Source organism: Equus caballus, chromosome 16, assembly GCF_041296265.1.
Source record: "Equus caballus isolate H_3958 breed thoroughbred chromosome 16, TB-T2T, whole genome shotgun sequence".
In the NCBI taxonomy this organism is placed as follows: Eukaryota; Metazoa; Chordata; class Mammalia; order Perissodactyla; family Equidae; genus Equus; species Equus caballus.
In genome coordinates, this window is record NC_091699.1 from 59,425,850 (window position 1) to 59,445,216 (window position 19,367).

The 19,367-nt window shown below is 35.6% G+C and overlaps 1 protein-coding gene across 51 annotated transcripts in view; it reads left to right on the top strand.

Annotated features, from left to right (window-relative positions):
* Positions 1–19,367, top strand: part of LRRFIP2 (LRR binding FLII interacting protein 2) — a 109,154-nt gene that overhangs the window by 72,662 nt on the left and 17,125 nt on the right. For 21 of the 51 annotated variants that reach the window (XM_001489140.7, XM_023619771.2, XM_023619783.2 and 18 more), the window contains 5 exons: positions 7–123; positions 3,201–3,272; positions 7,663–7,833; positions 15,492–15,584; positions 17,863–17,955. In XM_001489140.7, coding sequence (XP_001489190.5) covers positions 7–123; positions 3,201–3,272; positions 7,663–7,833; positions 15,492–15,584; positions 17,863–17,955 — 546 coding nt within the window. 51 annotated transcript variants of the gene reach the window in all.

The window sequence follows — 19,367 nt, forward strand, 5'->3', positions numbered from 1 at the left end:
CTATAGCCTTCATCTAGAAATTCTGCCTCGGCAACAACCCCTCTAAGTGGAAACTCATCCCGACGAGGAAGCGGGGACACCAGCAGCTTAATAGATCCAGACGCTTCACTAAGTGAATTGCGGGTAAACCACAATTTTTGGTTTGCTTTTTAAAAAGTGTTTTGGCTTCTTTGTAGTGTACTAGAACTATTTAACGTTTAATGTAACTTAGTAGAAAAAAGGAGTATGAGTTCTTTAAAAAAATTGTTAGTGCAGTTCAAGAATGTGACTCGGGTCTGAAAGGAAGGAGATTAGTTAATTCTTTTTTTCTGTTCTCTTTCCTGAATATTTAATGATACTGGAATGAGTTCTGCTAACTTACAAATGCCAAAAAACCTTTTTAATGTGTGTAAAAGTTTTCTCAGAAATAATTGGCCATATTTTAAATGGAAAATATATGGATGTACAAGGAACCAGGCTTTGGGAATTATTAGTCTGTTGAGCCGTTATGGTATTATTTGGCTGCCTGAATACAGTTATCTCTCAATTTTTCTTGATAAGACAAGTGTAATAATATTTGGGATAATAGAAATACCTGAGTAATGAAAAGCTCATTTAACCCGTTAGTTGAATCTCCATTCTCACTAAGCCTTTATTTGAAAGATGGGAGCTTTCAAAATGTATGTGAATATCTATTTGCTGAACCTGCTATTTGTGAGGAATAGGGGAAGGGTAGTAATAAAAACTGCTTTCATTCATTCATTCAGTATTTATCTAGCACTTGGCCCCAGAGATTTAGGTGGTAAAACACACTTTGGACTTTAGGAGTTCACTGTTTCATGGGAAGCCAAACTGATACAAACCAGTAAAACTAGGTGGTGTGATCCTATGGTAGTAGCAAGAATTGGGCTGGTAAGGGAATTTAGAGAAGCATCGTCTAAACTGGACTAGGAGAAAAGATAACTAAAGGCTTTTCAGAGGAGACAAACTGAGCTAAGCTGTGAAGGCAGAATAAAAATCAAACAGGCAAAGAAGTTGAAGGGGGAAGGCTTTCTCAGAGAGAGAAATTCAGAGAACCAGAAGGTTATCTGTGTAGCAAAGTTGTCAGAGGGTAGGAGAGAACTGAGTAGGAGTGGTGGGTGAGAGAGAAAACTGGAGAAGTAGTGATAGACCAAATCACAAAGTGTCTTGTTGGCAGCCTAAAAGGAATTCAGTTTTACCTTGAAAACATTGGAATATTAAACAGGGGAGCAGTACTATCTGATTTGCAGTCGTAAAGATTGACCAAAGATTGGAGGAAGCACTGGAGGCAAGGAGAGCAGTGACCCTGTGGTTGAACAATTAGGATGAGATGAGCAAGTCAAAACTGTGATGGGAAAAGGGGCTGGCCCAGTGGTGTAGAGGTTAAGTTCTCAAGCTCCACTTCGGAGGCCCGGGGTTTGCTGGTTCACATCCCAGGTGTGTGCACTGCTTGTCAAGCTATGCTATGCCAGGCTTCCCACATATAAAATAGAGGAAGATGGGCACAGATGTTAGCTAAGGGCCAGTCTTAGCGAAAAGAGGAGGATTGGCAGCGAATGTTAGCACAGGGCTAATTTTCCTCAAAAAAAAAACAAAAACAAACAAAACACCACAAAACTGTGATGGGAAAAAAGTGTAAGAAACTTGCTTTGAGGAGGATATTGGAGGATAGGAGTTGGCTGGTCAATAGCAAAGAGACATAGAAGGTTAAGGGAAGTTTTTTTTTCTTTTAAAGGCGAGATTGATTACTATTTTCATGGGTTGGATTGAGCCAGTAGAGAGAAACATGAAGTTTTAGGAAGGAGAGGGGTAACTGACAGAGTACAGTGCCTGAGTGGGTGAGAGAAATGTCCAGGGCTCAGATGGATGGGGTGGCCTAATTTAGAGGTCCTCTCCCACTGATACAGTAGAGGAGGTGGGGACAGGTGGGGACTGAGTAGGATTGTAGACAGGTTAGGAGCAGGAGTCTGGTTTGTGAAATGGGCAACTTGTAAAACCCACTGGGGGTTAGGAGAGGGTGGAGAGGTTTGGAACAGTGGCAGTGGCAATAGAGAAGGAGAGAGCTGACATGGCTGTGACTTTGAAGATGTCAGTACTAAGTACCAGGCATAAGTGCTGGGGGTGCAAAGTTGAGTAAACTCTTGCCTTTAGGTGCTGTTTTCTAGTGGGACAAAAGACAGGAGGACAGGGCCTTAGCTTGTGCTTGCCATTTACTTTCACTTCTTTTTTGAGATGACTTCCTTGAAGGAAATGAGCTTTTTGTATCCTTGCCTCTGGCTCCTAATAGGCCTTTGATAAATGTTGAATGAATCAATGAGTAAAAGACAGACAAACCTACCAAGTAGGAAAAGAAGGGCTCAGGGGAGGTGAAATACAGAATCTGTTTATAATTGGCCTTTGATAATCGATCCTGCCTGTAACTGCAGAATTGTATTTAGGGCCCTGTGGCAGTTATTTTCCTCCTAAATCAAGCATCCAGAATAGACGTTATGTAGCAGGGTCAGGTACAAGGGAAACAATATTTTTCATTTAAAATTTGACCTGCTTCGCTTTTCTTCTTAGGATTATGGTAAAATTTGGAGCAAATGCTTTTGTCATTATATAAATGGTATCCTCAGGATAGACTCTGATTTGACGCTGTGCTTGAAATGTTGTTTAACTTTCCTCCCTTTACTTTCTTTTTCCCAAATTAATTGTGGTCAGTAACTAAGTCATTGGAAGACAACTTTGTTCATATCCGCTTATTACATTTTTTAAAACTTCTGTATGAGTAAGTAAAATTTGCTGCTTATAAATAATTTACTACATATTTTACTAGTTCTAAGTGAAACATTATGCTAAAAATTATTTAAATGACTTGTAAAATTTTTTAAATGGTATGTTGAAAAATGTTATAATTTATATAGCTTTTTTCCCATATACAGTATCACTCCCATTTGCTAATGCTCTTTCAATAGGAGTTAATACTAAGAAAATATTTAACACTTTAGATTGATTGCTCCAGACCCTCCCTAGGCCCACTAGCACCTGACCTGTTTGCCCCTTTCACTGGTTTGGAGTGGCAGTTCTATTTGTATACTTGGATTTTTCTACTTTTTCTCAGGAATATACAAAAGTAATTCACATTTTCATCTGAATCTTTTGATTTAAGATGTATTTATGCATGGTTTTATGCAATGGTTCGTTCCTATGTCCTGCAGGATATCTATGACCTTAAGGACCAGATACAGGATGTAGAAGGGAGATACATGCAGGGGCTTAAAGAACTAAAGGTATCAGGGCCCATTCTGCAGCCCAAGCATGCTCTCTGTATGCAGAAGTGTTGGTAATGGTGGTTTCGTGAGGTCTATTAACCCCACTGCACATAGCTTTACTAACAGTGTTTGTCTTTCAAGCATGTGCTTAACCTGCAATGCATAGGAAAGGCAAACTTTGAATCTCTGCTTATGTTTAAATGTTTACTGTAATTTTTGGAATATTCAGTAGAAGATAATATACCTTGTAAAATTCTTGCCTATCCCTTGTGTCTTAGCCATACAAAATGAATTGGGCAAACACACCTACAAAGTACTCCAAGATTTTTTTGAGAATTTTGAGAATTAGACCTTAAAATTCTTCTAAGCTAAATGAGAAAATATTGCCTATTTCTGTCACCAAATTCAGTCAGTGTTAAAGGCAGGAGGAAGGAGCATCCAAGAGAGCATTATTATAAATATTCCCTCTGAAGGAAGGACCCTGGAGCATGAGGCCTGTGTTTCCTTTTTGTTTCCATCTTTTTTACCTGTAGGTCAAAAAAGATTACACAGATTCAGTGCCTTAAAGAATTTGGAGGTAAATTTAAATAGGCCTTATCTTTTTTGAGCAAGGACGGCTACCAGTTTTCAGTGTAAGTGTTGGTATGAGGCAGACATTTCGGTTGTAAATGGCACTTGGTCATCATGCCCTTCCCCGTGTTTTATTATGAAGTTCGAGCCCAGTATGAGGAAACTAAAAGTTTCTCTGAATACACGCATGTCCCTGTTTGAAACAAAAATACATGTCAGGCCTCTGAGTGTAAACAAGGCATTCAGAAAGGTGACTCAGGATGTGCCTAAAGGACAAAGCGTGGACCTAATAGGCAAAGCTTTCATCAGCCTCCCTGGCATGATTTGAAGTAGCCCAGCTACCAGGCAGAACTTTCATGCAGATGGTTGCTGTCCATAAAGAACTTCCAGTTAAGGCTCAGGACCAGAAGGGTGGGAAGTCCTATGGAGAATGCTGATGAGGGGAGCCTGCAAGCTGCTGATATGGCTGATATGTGAGGTTGTCAGTACACATCAGGAGAATTAGAGTTATTATGCTGAGGTGCTCATTTAGTCTGATTGCTCTAATCTTCAGGATTTAATCCCCCTTGAGGGTTTTAGAGTGGTGACTTTTGGAAATAACTTGGATCAAATCCAATACATTAAATAAATACACTCATATTAAAATTTCATATGTAACATATCAGAACAGCAAGCAAGTGATTCAGAGGCATTCTTACTTGCTTTTTATTTTATTTAAAATGTTTTTTTCTTGCCTTTTAGATCTACCATTTCTTGTGTTCTTTGAAGGATACGAAAAGAACAGATTAAATTTATTTGAGACTTTGAACAGATAAGATCCCTTTTCTTATTTCATGGTCAGTGTATAATTGAACTGGACTTCAGGTTATATTTATCTTTGAAATAACTCTTTTTAAGTGGAAGAAAAATCGTTAAAAAAATGATCTGATTGGTGATCAAGCATGGTGGTGTGATATGTCTGTATCCTGTTGAAAGGATGCTGGGTCGTTGCCTATGACATTATTCTTAAGTATGTTTGCCTTTGGAGTGCCTTTCTCCACGCTACCTTCCATCCAGAATCATCTTGTCAAAACACAGATTGCTGGACTCCCGGATTTTCTTAGTCAGTGGGTTGAAAATTTGCATTTTTGCTGTTTGTAATGCTGTTGCTGCTAGTCCAGAACCTACACTTTGAAAATCACTGCCTTAGACACATTTAAGTAAAACTAATTCCTAGTGGGTATTGCTGTGTAAGCTAGATTGAAATCATTACAACTACCCTGACTTAAATTTAAAACAGGCGTCTGTGGTCTATTATTTAAAGGAAGGGTACATTCTATAAGTTTTATGTCCAGTTTATTGTGTTATGTATTGTGTCCCTGGATCTACTGCTTGAACTGTCTTAGATTCTGGTGTTCATGCAGTTAGGCCCCATATTATATGGGACTGACTTATGAGGAGGACTTTTTAATGCTATTCGCCTCTAACGTGGATTAGAATCATTCTAAATTCTGTGTTATATTAAGACACTACTATATTTCAACCATTATACAATTGACTTTGCTTATATTCTTTATTTGGGTTATATTTGTTCACAATTCTTGTATAAATGCTACCTATTAATACACTCCTGGTTTGTGAAGTATTATTAAGTGTATTTGTATACGTCTGTGTACGTGTGTGTGTATCTTTATTGACATATAATTCACATACCATAAAATCTATGCATTTAAGTGTACACAGTTCAGTGGTTTTTAGCGTAGTCACAGAGTTGTATAACCATCACCTCAACCCAATTTTAGAACATTTCCATTACGATAAAAAGAAACCCTATGCTAATTAGTAGTCATTCCTCACTCCTCCTCTCCCACTCCCACACCCAGCCCTGGGTAACCATTAATCTACTTTCTGTCTCTGTGGATTTGCCTATTCTGGCCATTTCATTTAATTGGAATAATTCAGTATGTTGTCTTTTGTGATTGACTTTTCATTTAGCATAATGTTTTCAAGATTCATCCGTGTTGTAACATGTAGCAGTATATCTATATATATATATATCTATATTTATTTATTTATTTTATGGCTGGGTAATATTTCAGTGTATGGATATACCACATTTTGTTTATCCATTTGTCAGTTGATGGACATTTGAGTTGTTTCCAATTTTTGGCTATTATGAATAATGCTGCTGTGAACATTTATGTACAAATGTTTGTATAGACATATCTTTTCAATTCTCTTGGGTAGATACCTAGGAATAGAATTGCTGGGTCATATGGTAACTCTGTGTTTAACATTTTGAGGAATTGCCAAACTGTTTCCAAAGCAGCTGCACTATTTTACATTCTCACCAGCAATGTATGAAGGTTCTAGTTTTTCCACATCCTCACCAATACTGATTATGTTTTTCTTGGTTATATATAGCATCCTAGTAGGTGTGAAGTGGTATCTCATTGTGGTTTTGATGTGCATTTCCCTAATTACTAATGATGTTGAGCATGTTTTCATGTGCTTACTGGCTATTTGTATATCCTCTTTGGAGAAATGTCTATTCAAATCCTTGCCCATTTTTAAATTGAATTATGTATCTTTTTATTGTTGAGTTGTAAGTGTTCTTTATCTATTCTGTATACAATCACTTATCAGCTATAAGATGTACAAATGTCTTCTCCAATTCTACGGGTTGTCTTTTCACTTTCTTGATGGTACTTTTTGTAGCACAAAAGTTTTAAATTTTCATGAAGTCTATTTTTGTTTTCATTGATACTGCTTTTGTTATCATATCTAAGAAACCATTGCTTAGTCAAAGGTCATGAAGATTTACTGCTATATTTTCTTTGAAGAGTTTTATAGTTTTAGCTCTTACATTTAGGTCTTTCTCTTTTGAGTTAATTTTTACGTATGGCGTAAGATAGGAGTCTAACTTCATTCTTTTGCATGTGGATAGCCAGTTGTCTCAATACCATTTGTTGAAAAAACTATTCTTTTCCCATTGAGTTGTCTGGGCACCCTTGTCAAAATCAATCAATCATAAATGTAAGGGTTCTGGATGCTCCTCTATATCCTTGATCATTGTTTGTTAAATGTTTACATTAGTATTTTTTGAATTTATTTCCAGAACTCGTGACTTTTTCTTTGTGAAATGTTTTTTCTTTTTAGCTTAAAAAAAATTAGGTAGTAGTACTCTACCAAATTAGATACAGTTTTTTAAAAACAGACTTGTAATCTATTTTAGGCAGAAAACTGAAGTACATAAAATTTCAGGCATTTTGTGGTAGCTCTTTTTTAAGTAATCATTTTTGTATTGCTTACTTATTTAAAAATGACTAAAATTTGAATAATTACTAGAAGAAAATGCTTACAATTTACATTAGCATTATTATGCAGAACAGGAAAGTATTGAAAACAACATCCAGTAAGTAGCAGAATTCAAATGAGTATGAAGTTTACTTGTGTAAAAAGAGGCTGTATTCTGTTGTATCATTGCATTCTTAATACCAAACAGCTTGTTAAAAACTACAAGAGTAACATTTCTGAAAACATTGATGATTCTTCACTTTATGACTCTTACAAATATATGTTGTCTGCACACCTTTTCATCTTTCAGAGGCTACATTGCTTCTTGGTTTTGTTCTCTTGGGTAGCAGAGAGCACATAAAGTTCTTATAATGGCATTATTGGCTTATTATTGTCCTCCTGTTTGATGTGCATGTTACTAAACCAGGAGTTAACCTACTGCTTGTATTTTGCAAAAATGCATCTTGATGTGTTTGTGCCTGTGCTGTAGTTTCCTGTTATATTGCATATAAGCAGTGAACATATTTTAGATGTTAGTCTGATGACTTTGACTTTCATTTAGGAGTCTTTGTCTGAAGTGGAAGAAAAATACAAGAAGGCCATGGTTTCCAATGCACAGTTAGACAATGAGAAGAACAATTTGATCTACCAGGTAGACACCCTCAAGGATGTTATTGAAGAACAGGAGGAACAGATGGCTGAATTTTATAGAGAAAATGAAGAAAAATCAAAGGTAATTGCTCATCTTGTATCACGCCTTTCTCTTAGGTCAGAAAACCTGCCATTTAAAAAGTGCTGAGGTTGATAGAAGAATGCAGCATACCTGAGAGTGATGTTTCAGTCAAAACTGATTGGTCCAGGAAAATTGATAGAACGTAAGATATCAGGTCCTGAAATATTTTCCTTTTTTAATTTTTATAAGATTTATTTTATGTTCTTAAGAAAAAGCTTGTGACCTTCAGTTTCTGAAAATAGAATATAACTCAAATTTTATCTTTGTCTTCTATCTCTTAATTGGGACAATTATAGTGAATTACTTCTTCCTGTTTTAACTGGCTGGAACTCCACAAAGCTCCAAAGACTTTCAATGAGATAGTTCACTTTTTCTTTCTTTTTTTCGTTTTTCGAGAGAACCCATTTTTTAAATAATTGGAGAGAAGTCTTTAACCAGTTGTTAAAAACAGCAGTGTGGAGACATGGGTTAAAAGTGGACAGATGTTTTCTTTAGAAGTCTGTAAGCTATATTGTTAAAATGTGCAGATGGAAGATAAAAGCCACTGCCCAAGGTCCAGATTTGCCCTTTGACAACTGTAGAAAACAAATTGGGTTCTCTTAAAAGCTTTTTGGATTTGGTCTTTTAAAAATGTTGATGTCAGTCCAAGCGGAGAACAAATGGATGTTATTGCCAAAAAATGAATTGCCACTACATTGCAAAAATAAAAAACCCAGAAAATAATTTAGGAAATGTGCATTGGTGAAATGTTAGAAACAACAACTTGAATTTGTACATAGGAGAGGGAGAGAAGGTGTTAATATAACCTTTAAGGGGCCAGCATTATTACTGTAGACTCTATAGAATTTCTTTCCTTGAGGACTGAAAATGCTCATTCCAGTCTATTTTGGTCATGTTTAAAAAGCGTTAGTAAGTGTTTACCAAGAGTTTGGGGGAAGGAGGGTTGAATAGGCAGAGCACAGGGTATTTTTAGGGCAGTGATGCTGTTCTGTATGTTACTATAATGGTGGATACATTATACATTTGTTAAAATCCATAGAATGTATAACACTGAGAGTGAACCCTAATGTAAACTATTGACTTTGGGTGATAATGACATGTCAATGTAGGTTCATTGCTTGTTACAAATGAAATGTTGATAATGGAGAAGGCTGTTTGTGTGGGAGCAGGGGTTATAAGGGAACTCTGTACTTTCTGTTCAGTTTTGCTGTGAACCTAAAACTGCTCTAAAAAATAAAGTCTATTAAAAATGAAAAGTAAGAATATGAAGACTTGTGTCTAGAGAGGTGAAAAAGAGGCTTCTGAGTATTTTCATATTGGATAACAGTGGCCCATTAAAGAATATGATTTGGTGGCAATAGGTGGTTTCCTCCTTCATTCTTCCTGTATCTCATTGGCCAATTTTGGAGATTCTGAGCCATCATACTTTACCTACAGTCCTTGGACTCCTTTTTTGCCTTCCCATGCATTTTTCATATCTATTTCTGGCTCTCTGCTTCTGGCACATTAGAAGAAAATCTCATGCTAAGTATTTAATGGCCAGTACTAAAATGAGTTCTTATCTTTCCATCTCCTCAAATGTCTTTGAGTATTTTTAAAATTAAAAAAACACAACATGATTAGCTATTTTAACCAACTTCTTTTTTTCTCTTCTCTCGTTTTCTAAGATACAGAGATATCTTAGTATACATAGAGTTGTGTTTTTTAAATTTGTTTTTAAAAAACAATCTGTGATTTCAAATTTGAAAAATCTTTAAGCTTTTTTAATACCCTAGAAATGGGCTTCATGTACTATGCTGCAGAAGACTTTGTGATAATCTCCCTCTCTAACGTATCTTCACCCTGACCTCTCTTCTTCTAAGCAGATATTGCCTCATACAGTAGAATGTTCATATTTAGAGACATACAAAAAAGTCAGGCACTCTGGTATGTTTCATCATAGCAGCAGATGGTAAGGGTAGAAGAGGGACCATTCGATTACAACAACAACAATATTAATACGATTTTTCAAAATGTCTTTAGTGCTTCCTGCTGGGATTATAATAACTGCATCTTAAACATTGTCTTTGTACCTACTTTAGGGACAGAATGCCTGATTAAGAATGTCTCAAGTATACTATTCTTTTCTTAATAGCTATTCATTTTAGTATGGAATTGTTTTTTTAGCTTATCTGAGACTTAAAAAAATGTTTTATTACAGATTTTAAACATACAGAAAAATAGAGGAATATAATCAACCCTTCTAAACCATCACTTACTTCCAGCAGCCATCAACCCATGGCCAGTGTTGCCCTGTCCATTTCTTCCACTCATATTATTTGAAGCAAGTCCTAAGTCTCCCATATTTTAACATGAATTTTAGTATGGCTCTCTAAATAGTATGGACTCTCTCTCTCTCTGTTTTAAACATAACCACAAGACCATTTCACATCTGAAAAATTGAGTAATTCTTTCATACTACATATCCAATCATTGTTAAAATTTCAGTTGTCTCAAATGTCATATAAACGATTTTTCTTTTTTACACTTAAAAAAAAAAATGAGGCTCCAGATGAGTTCCACACATTGGAATTAATTGTCATGTCTTTATTTATAGGTTTCCTTTGGTCTCATTTTTTCTCTCTTGCAGTTTATGTGTTGAAGAAACTGGATTGCTTGTCTTAACAGGTTCCAACAGTCTTAGGGGTTTTGCTGGTTCTTCCCCATGGTGTCAACTTTAACATATTCCTTTTTCGCCTGTATTTCCTGTAAATAGGTAGTTAGGTTTACAGGCTTAATCAAATACAGTTTAGTATTTTGGCAAGTCTGCTTCATGGGTTATCTTCCTTCAGGAGGCCCAGATGTATGGCTGTCTCTCTCTTTGTGATGCTATAGCCGGATGTTTACTATGTTAGTTGATTAGGGGTTGCAAAATAGGATATTCTAATTTTGTCATTACTGCTGTATTTTGTTGTTTTTAAATAACTTTATTGAGGTGTAATTCATATATCATACAATTCATCTATTTAAAGTGTACAATTCAGTGGCTTTTTAATATATTGATAGATATGTGCAACCATTATCACAGTCAGTTTTAGAATACTTTTATCACATCAAAAAGAAACCCTATACCCTTTAGCTATTATCTCCCTACCTCTTGCCCTCCCTCAGCCCTGAGTGACCACTCGTCTCCTTTCTGTCACTATAGATTTCCCTATTCTAGACTTTCATATCGATGGAACCATATACTATGTGGTCTTTTGTGATTGGCTTCTTTCACTTAGCTTAATATTTCAAGGTTCGTGTTGAAGCATGCATCAGTACTTTATTCCTTTTTGTGGCCTAATAATATTCCTTTGTATGAGTATGCCACATTTTGTTTGTCCGTTTGTGTGTGTGGATGGACATTTGTTTCTTTTCCCACTTTTTGTCTATGGTGAATAATGCTGCTATAAACATTGTGTAGAAATTTTTGTGTGGAAATATGTTTTCCTTTCTCTTAAGTATATATGTAGGAGTGGAATTGCTGGGTTATGTGGCAACTCTAACCATTTAAGGAATGCCAGACTATACCAAAGCAACTGCACCATTTTACATTTCTGCCAGCAGTGTAGGCGAGTTCTGATTTCTCCACATCCTCACCAACACTTGATCTTGACTTTTTTGCCAGCCATCCTTGCAGATATGGTTTTGATTTGCATTTCCCTGATGACTAATGATTTCAACTATGTTTTCATGTGCTTATTGACTATTTGTGTATCTTTCTGAAGAAAAGACTTTTCAGATCCTTTGCCCATTTTTAAATTGGATTGTCTTTTTCTTGAGTCATAAGAGTTTATATATTCTAGATACAAGTCCTTTATCAGATACTGATTTGCAAATATTTTCTCCCTTTCAGTGGGTTGTCATTTCACTTTCCTTTGCTTTATTGAATGGCATTAAGTCCATCTTCAAAGAGAAATTTCCCCTTATCTCTTTTTTTTTTTGAGGAAGATTAGCCCTGAGCTAACTGCTACCAATCCTCCTCTTTTTTCTGAGGAAGACTGGCCCTGAGCTCACATCCGTGCCCATCTTCCTCTACTTTATATGTGGGACACCTACCACAGCATGGCGTGCCAAGCGGCGCCATGTCTGCACCCGGATTAGAACCGGTGAACCCTGGGCTGCTGAAGCAGAACGTGCATACTTAACAGCTGCGCCACCGGGACAGCCCCATCCTCTCATCTCTTATTACTCAGATGAGACAGTTTATATGGGAAAGGCAAGATAAAGGCTTGATTTTTTTATTTATGAGTTTTCAAAATAAATAATTGGTTGTTTAACATCCTCTCATAGTGACCAGTTATATGGTTTTTTAAAAAAATATTATGAAGTCAAGAATTAAAGGCTTTGATGATTTCAATCCATATAGCTTTTATTGTTACTGGTTCTCAAATTGTCCCACTTTTAACTAATGCAAACCTCTTCAAGGTTGACTCCCAAGTAATTTTGATGTGAGTCTTGCTTTTGATAGCTTCCTTTCTGCCTAGCATAGGGTCTTCCATGCTCATCTGGTGCATTTCCTCCTCCAGACCAGGAGTCAGCTGTTTGTCCAAGGAGCCCTGTTTCTCTTTTAGTGGAGCAGCATACATGTTGGGGTGCTCTTGCTACCAAGTTGGTCACTATTTATAGGCCTTTTTAGTGGATGTATCAGGGAAATCATGTATATAAGGTATTTTTTTTTTTGTTTTTAAAGTCAGAATATATTATGAATTTATGCTGATAGTTCTAGTTCATATTCAGTACTCCAGAGTTTTTGCTTAACCTCTTTTGTCTTACACATGTATACCCCTTTTTTCCCACACTACCATTCCCTGTTCTTAAAGTCACTAGGGAGAATATGTAATTATGTTATATTCTTTTCTCATTGCTTTATTCAACATTACCCAGAATAGAATGCCAATCTTACCACCAACAATATAATTACTGAAAATGATTAAAAGTTTTTTGTTCTGTTGGTTGTGTTTTTGCCGCTAGGCTATGTATAGTTCAACCATTGTTTTTAAAAGTTACTTGAAATAGTTTCTCTCTCTGTGCTTACGCCACTAACTGGATATATAGTTAGGTACACTGCATTTTATTTTTAGCATTTATGAATTGCTTTTTAAATTTTAATTTTAAAATGATCTTTACTTTTAATTGTGGTAAAAAACATATAATAAAATTTACCATGTTAACCATTTTAAAGTGTACAGTTCAGTAATGTTAGGTATAGTCACACTGTTGTGCAACAGATCCCCAGAACTTTTTCATCTTGCACAACTCAAACTCTGTGCCCATTAAACAACTCCCTATTTCCTCCTCCCTCCAGCTCCTGGCAGTCACCTTTCTGCTTTCTGTCTCTTATAAGTTTGGCTACTCTATGTGCCTCATATAAGTGGAATCATATAATATTTGTCTTTTTGTGACTGGCTTATTTCACTAAGAATAATGCATTCAAGCTTCATCCATGTTGTAGCATGCGATGGGATTTCCAGTCCTGAATAATATTCCACTGTATGTATATGCCACATTTTGTTTATCCATTTATCTGTTGGCTTGCTTCCACCAGGAATTGCTGTTTAAATTTAATTTTTTCAATTCTGTAAAATATTTCCATAGATCTGAAGTCAAAGCAACAAAGAAAATATATTCAAAGAAGTCAGTCTTCTATGTCTGTCTCTTCATCCCTGTTTCCTCTTTCCTTAAGGGAATTTTAAAATTAAATGGTTTATCCTTCCATTTTTTTAATCTAAGAAGATATATAAATTTTGCCATTCAAAGAAATTTATGTATATATACAAATATGTGTTGTTTGCATCCCTCCTTTCTTAGAAAATGATAGCATACTATACATAGTGTTCTGCACCTTGATTTTATCACCTTATGACTGTAGTATATAGAGATATTCCTTATTCTTTTTTATCACTGTATAGTTATTCCATTGTGTGTATATACTATAGTTTATTCCACCCGTTCCCTGTTAATTAATGGACATTCGAGGTGTTTGCATTCTTTTGCTGTTAAAAATAGTCCTGTAAAAATAATGTACTTCATAGATCTTTTTGTATTTCTGCCAGTCTCATGGGTGTCATAAAGGTGGGTTTGCTGGGTTGAAAGGTGTGGTAATTCTCTAGATACTGCCGAATTCCCCTTTGTAGGGGTTATACCATTTTGCATTCCCACCAGATGTATGAGACGGGCTGTTTCCTTCCCCATAGTACTTTCTCCTGAATATACTATCAAGGTTTTGGAGTTTTACTAGTGTTTTGGTGAGAAATACAGTTTTAATTTACATTTCTCTTAGTGTGAGCATGTTTTCATAGTCAGAGTGATTTCTGTTTCCTTTTCTGTGAAGTGTCCATTAATTTAGCCTATTTTTCTATGTAGTAGTGTTTTTTTTCTCTTTCTGATTTTAGAGGCTCTCTATATGGAGAGATGATAATATTTTGTCTCTAAGTTGTAAATTTTTTTTCTGTTTGTCATTTGTGTTTTTACGTTGCTTATAGTGTCTTTTGCCATTCAAAAGTTTTTATTTTTATATAGTCTAATTTATTACCCCTTTCCACTTCTTGCTTGTGGAGTTTTGAGTCATTTTTTAGATGTTTTCCCCACTCTTTGGTTATAGAAATTCTCTCATCTTTTCTCTGGTAATTCTTTCCTTTCTTCCTTTCCTCCTCCCTCCCTCCCTCCCTCCCTCCCTCTTTTCTTTCTGTATGCTTTTGATCCATTTGGAATTTGTCCTGGTGTTTGGTGTGAGCTATGGTTCCAAGTTTCTTTTTCCTTATGGATTTCCAGATATCCCACCATTACTAATTTAAAAGTCTTATTTTTTCTCATTGATTTGAGATGCTCTTTTTGTTTTTTTGTTGTTTAAAATATTCATATATGTAATTTGGTCTATTTGTGGATTTTCTTTTCTGCTCCATTGGTCTGTATTCATGTGCCACTACAACACTCTTTTAATTATATAGGCCTTATAATATGTTTTAATATCTAGTAAGGCTAGCTTTCTTCCTTATCAGTACTTTTTTTTCTGGCTATTTTTTCTCATGTTTTTCTTCCCAATAAACTTTACAATCAACTTGTCTTGCTCTGATGAGAAAAAAACCTGATTGTATTTTTATTTGGATTGGATTAAATGTACTGATTAGTTTAGGGAAGAACTGATGTTTTTATGATGTTGAGTCTTTTTATCCAAGAAGGTGGTATTTGTTCAGTTCTACTTGTCTGTCTTCCAGGAATATTTTATATAATTTTCCTCATATAGATTTTGGATATATCTTATAAGTTTACATGTATATATTTTTTTAATTTTATTTTTTGATGCTTTATTATATCTTCTCAGATTTTCTTTGTATCTATGAAGATTATTGAATTTTGTATGTTGTTTTTATAACCTGTTACTTTACTAAGTCATCTCGTTTTTCAGAGTAATTTTGCCATTGATAAATTTGGGTTTTCTAGATATATAATCCTCTGAGATGAAAAATTTAAATTTTCCGAACTTTTCCATAGAATACAGAATTTTTGTTACTATGCTTTGGCAGCCCAGGTGTGTATCTGGAGGTCATACTTAGCTTCTGTATTATTATATTGTAGATGTTCCAGTTTGTCATGTGCCATGGTCTGTGTAAACCATATCATTTGTTTAATAACAGGAGTTAGAAAGGCAGAAACATATGTGTAGTGTGCTGCAACATAAGATGGATGAACTTAAAGAAGGCCTTCGACAAAGAGACGAGCTTATTGAGGTATGTGCCTGAACTGTGGAAATACTTAATTTTGAAAAAATGCATTGAATGGGATGAGGGGGGTGTGTGTTAGGAGGAAAGAATTAAAATACCACAAAGAGTTTATTTGTCTCTTCACATTTGGCTGTACCCTAAAATTTTACAGACATGAAACATGAAAGCACGCTTAAAAAATTAGTACTGTGAACCCTATAAATATTCCCCCTTTTAATAGCAGAAGCTTTTGTAATTGTTTTGTTCCTAAGCACATTCTGTCCTAAAGATATCTTAGGAAATGGGCAAAAGGAAAAATTACAGAGTACCGTTATTCTTTGCAATTTGCTGAATGCTATCTTTTGGGGATGTGATTCCTGAGGAGTAAGAAGTTTGATCTTCACTCAGATAGATACATTTCTGAGATGGCTAAATGAAAAGAAGAAATTGTCAAGACACCTTATATACAAAAAGGTGAAAGTTGACCAATGCTGAGGTTCAGGTTTCTGCTGGTGGCAGAAGTCTGAGTGCCACAGTGTGGCAGCATCTTAGGAATGGGAAGCAGTGTGATCTACTGAAGAAATCTTTGAAAGCATTTATTATCCTTTTGTGCCTACAACCCTGCGTGCCTCTCTCTTTCTCTTTAAATGTGGTTTTTCCTCTTGAGGTGGTTGTTTTTTAAAGTATGGAGTTAAATTTGTTGGGAAGGGATCCTTTCCCCTACCTTGGTGTGGTTATCAAGAGCATCTAATGTTAATTTAGTGTTGATGACATGCGAGGAATATCAGGAAGCCAGCTCTTAATGATCCCTGGGAGATGCCTCACTTAACCTTGCTCATACTCATCCACATCCATTGGTCAGATCTGCACCCCTCCCCCTTTTTCCTCCCACTCTTTTTCTCTTCCCTCACAGACCAGCCTCAATCTCTGTCCCTGTAAATAACTTTTAAAACCATTTAATAGAAGAAATGACTGTTTTTCTATTTTTGGATTTTTGTTACTTCTCATCATTCTTGAGAATAATAAAATTGAGCGTAGCCTGTGGGAAGCAGGTAGAATTTGTGATTTCTAAATACAGAAGCACATAACCCTTTGAAAATAGCAGATTACGTGTGAAGTTAGTTGCCTTAATTTTTCCATATATAGTGAGAAGCATATTATCCAAATTCTGTATCCTGCTGGTGTTTAAAAATAATGTGAGGTCCTCTCCCTTTTTGTCCTTTTTGTGTTTTTGTGTGTCAGTATGCCAGCCAGTTGTCATTTCTTTTTTAATTAAGATATATACTTTTCCCCTTTTATGATTTCTAAAGAATAATAAAACTGCTTTGGGAGCTACTTCTCAGATTCAATAGCTTAAGTTAGAATTGGTTAAGTGTTCTAGTTTTTAATTTGATGTTTGCATTTAAGAGAAATTGTAATGCTTGATTTCTATAATTTGTCACTGTGGTTATTTAAAAGCCTAGGGTGCTGGGTATACAAACTTGAAAAATCTTAGTTTTAGGTGTTTTTTATGTTTAGAATTAGCATCTTTTAGATGAAAAACCTTGAATATGACAAAATAATGCTTTTGGTCTAGAATTGAGAATCACATGGTAAAGTAGATAAGAAATGTGTGAGTAGGAAAAGTAGGAGATGATAATTTACCAATAATGCATGAAGAAAATCTGTTAAATATAAGGGTGTAAATTGAGCATCACTGCCTAATCAGAAGAGTTGTTTGAGAATTGGTAAATGTTAAATTCTGGTTTTTTAAAAACTGATGTGACTGTTCATTCATAATTTATGATCATCTTGCTATCATAGATTCTGCTGACAGAAATTAAAAAGGATTAAGCCAAGATACGTCCCTCTTGTATTTTTTTAGTTCTGCTTAAAAAAATTAAGTTCAAAACTACTACTTCTTCTCTATAAGAATCATTTGTTTATAAGCAAATCTGAATTTCCCTCTTAGACATGTAAGTTGTTCCATGTTTGGAAAAAAGCACTTATCAAAGGAAGAGTACACATATGGAGCCCTGTGTACACGGAAACGCTAACTGGCTTGCTGCCACATAGCTGCGGTTGGAACAGTTATTCCTAGTCCCTTCTTACTTTTATAGTGGCAAGCCAATGAGAGGCATGTCTCCAAGACACTGGATATCATCTTTCCATTTAGCAAGCAACTCTTGCTTTTCCTGTTCATCACAGACTTTCCTCCCTTTTGTTAAGTTTATTAGCTTTATTTTTGCTGTTTTCCTCCCTCCAACCCCTTCCTTTTTTTTCCTTTCTGCTCTTTTATTACTTCTCTTCCCCTCTTCCTCTGCAGGAGAATCAACGTATGCAGGAGAAAATAGACACCATGACAAAAGAGGTGTTTGACCTCCAGGAGACACTTCTTTGGAAAGATAAAAACATTAGGGTATGAGATGAAATTGGGCTTTAGTCCGAAGCTCATTGTTAAGGAATAGACCAATATAATTTAACTTAGAGATTCCTAAAAGTCTGTCCTTTTAATTATTTTTGAGCATTTATACAGAGTGAAATATGAATAAACAGAAGACAAAGAAACTTCCATGGGAAAACTTGATACTATGCCTGGAAAGAATTCTCCTTCCTAGCTGTCTCTGGTCTTGTGAAACCTACAAGGAGGAACTTTCTAAGGAAGTTTTCTTTATTCCCCTAGGATTCTTATTGAGAAGCAGCCACAGGCATTTAATTCAAATGCTGTGGGTAACTTGATATCCTTATATTGCAAGAATTTGGATAAGAAACAAGAGGATAAGGAGTGGGAGTGGGGAAAAGTTATTAGCATCCCATAAATCCTTGGTGAATAAAATAGGAAGAGATTAAAATCAGTTTAATTACGGAAGTGGATAGGAATGTAAGATTTGCTAGAGCTGCCGAACTGTGATGTCTTCTCTAATTATAACCCCATAACTCCCCAAAGCAAGGGCCCAGATAAGGAAAGAGTTCGGTGCTTTTTTGCTAAGCCCTTTAGGTAGATTCCAGGTACATAGGAGGCTGAAAAAATTCCCATCAGTTTGTCCCGTGTGGACTTTGACTGGCAGCCACATAACATTTCATGGCATGAGCTCTCTGTTCTGCAGTATGGGAACTACACAGCCATAGCTGCCAGAAGCTTACTTTGTCAAGGAAGGGCTATGTTGGAGGAAACAGAGAGAAGGAAACCCTTGGCCTAAAGACATAGCGAGAAAGTCTTGTTCTGCTTGAGATTAGAGAGGGTACGGGAAAGTTGGCAGACACCTCAAAGCACCTGTGATAGACATGCCTGGATGTGAGACCCTCTGGATCATACCACCATTGTTAGAGGTGTTCTGATATCCAGTTCTTTTCATGGCTCCAAGGACCCTATTCTCTTATTAATAAATACATGGGGAACAAAATTATTTCTTAAGAGTTTGGTAAACCAAAAGTGTTAAAGAAATAAAACTACCTTTTGGAGTTTCTGATACTTAAATACCGAGTTTCTAAAATTCTGCCCAAAGCTAGAAGAGCCTTCTAGGGTATAAATGAACGACTCTGTTAAGAGTTTTGAAATTGATTGTGAACTACTGATTTTATTTAAATTTTTCCTCGGGGAATTTAAAATGAGACATGAAAAAATTTATGGCACAAAGTAGGGTATGAAACGAAATTTGTAATTTTAGTTAAAATCTGGTCACTATCTAGAATGGGCTTCTTATAGGACCTTACATAATTTTCTTTAGCACAGATCTGCAGGTCTACGATTTTTATTTTGTATAATTATCTTAGTATTTAAAACTGATTATTTTGGACCAGTTATAGAAAAACCCCAAATCTCTCAGTCCA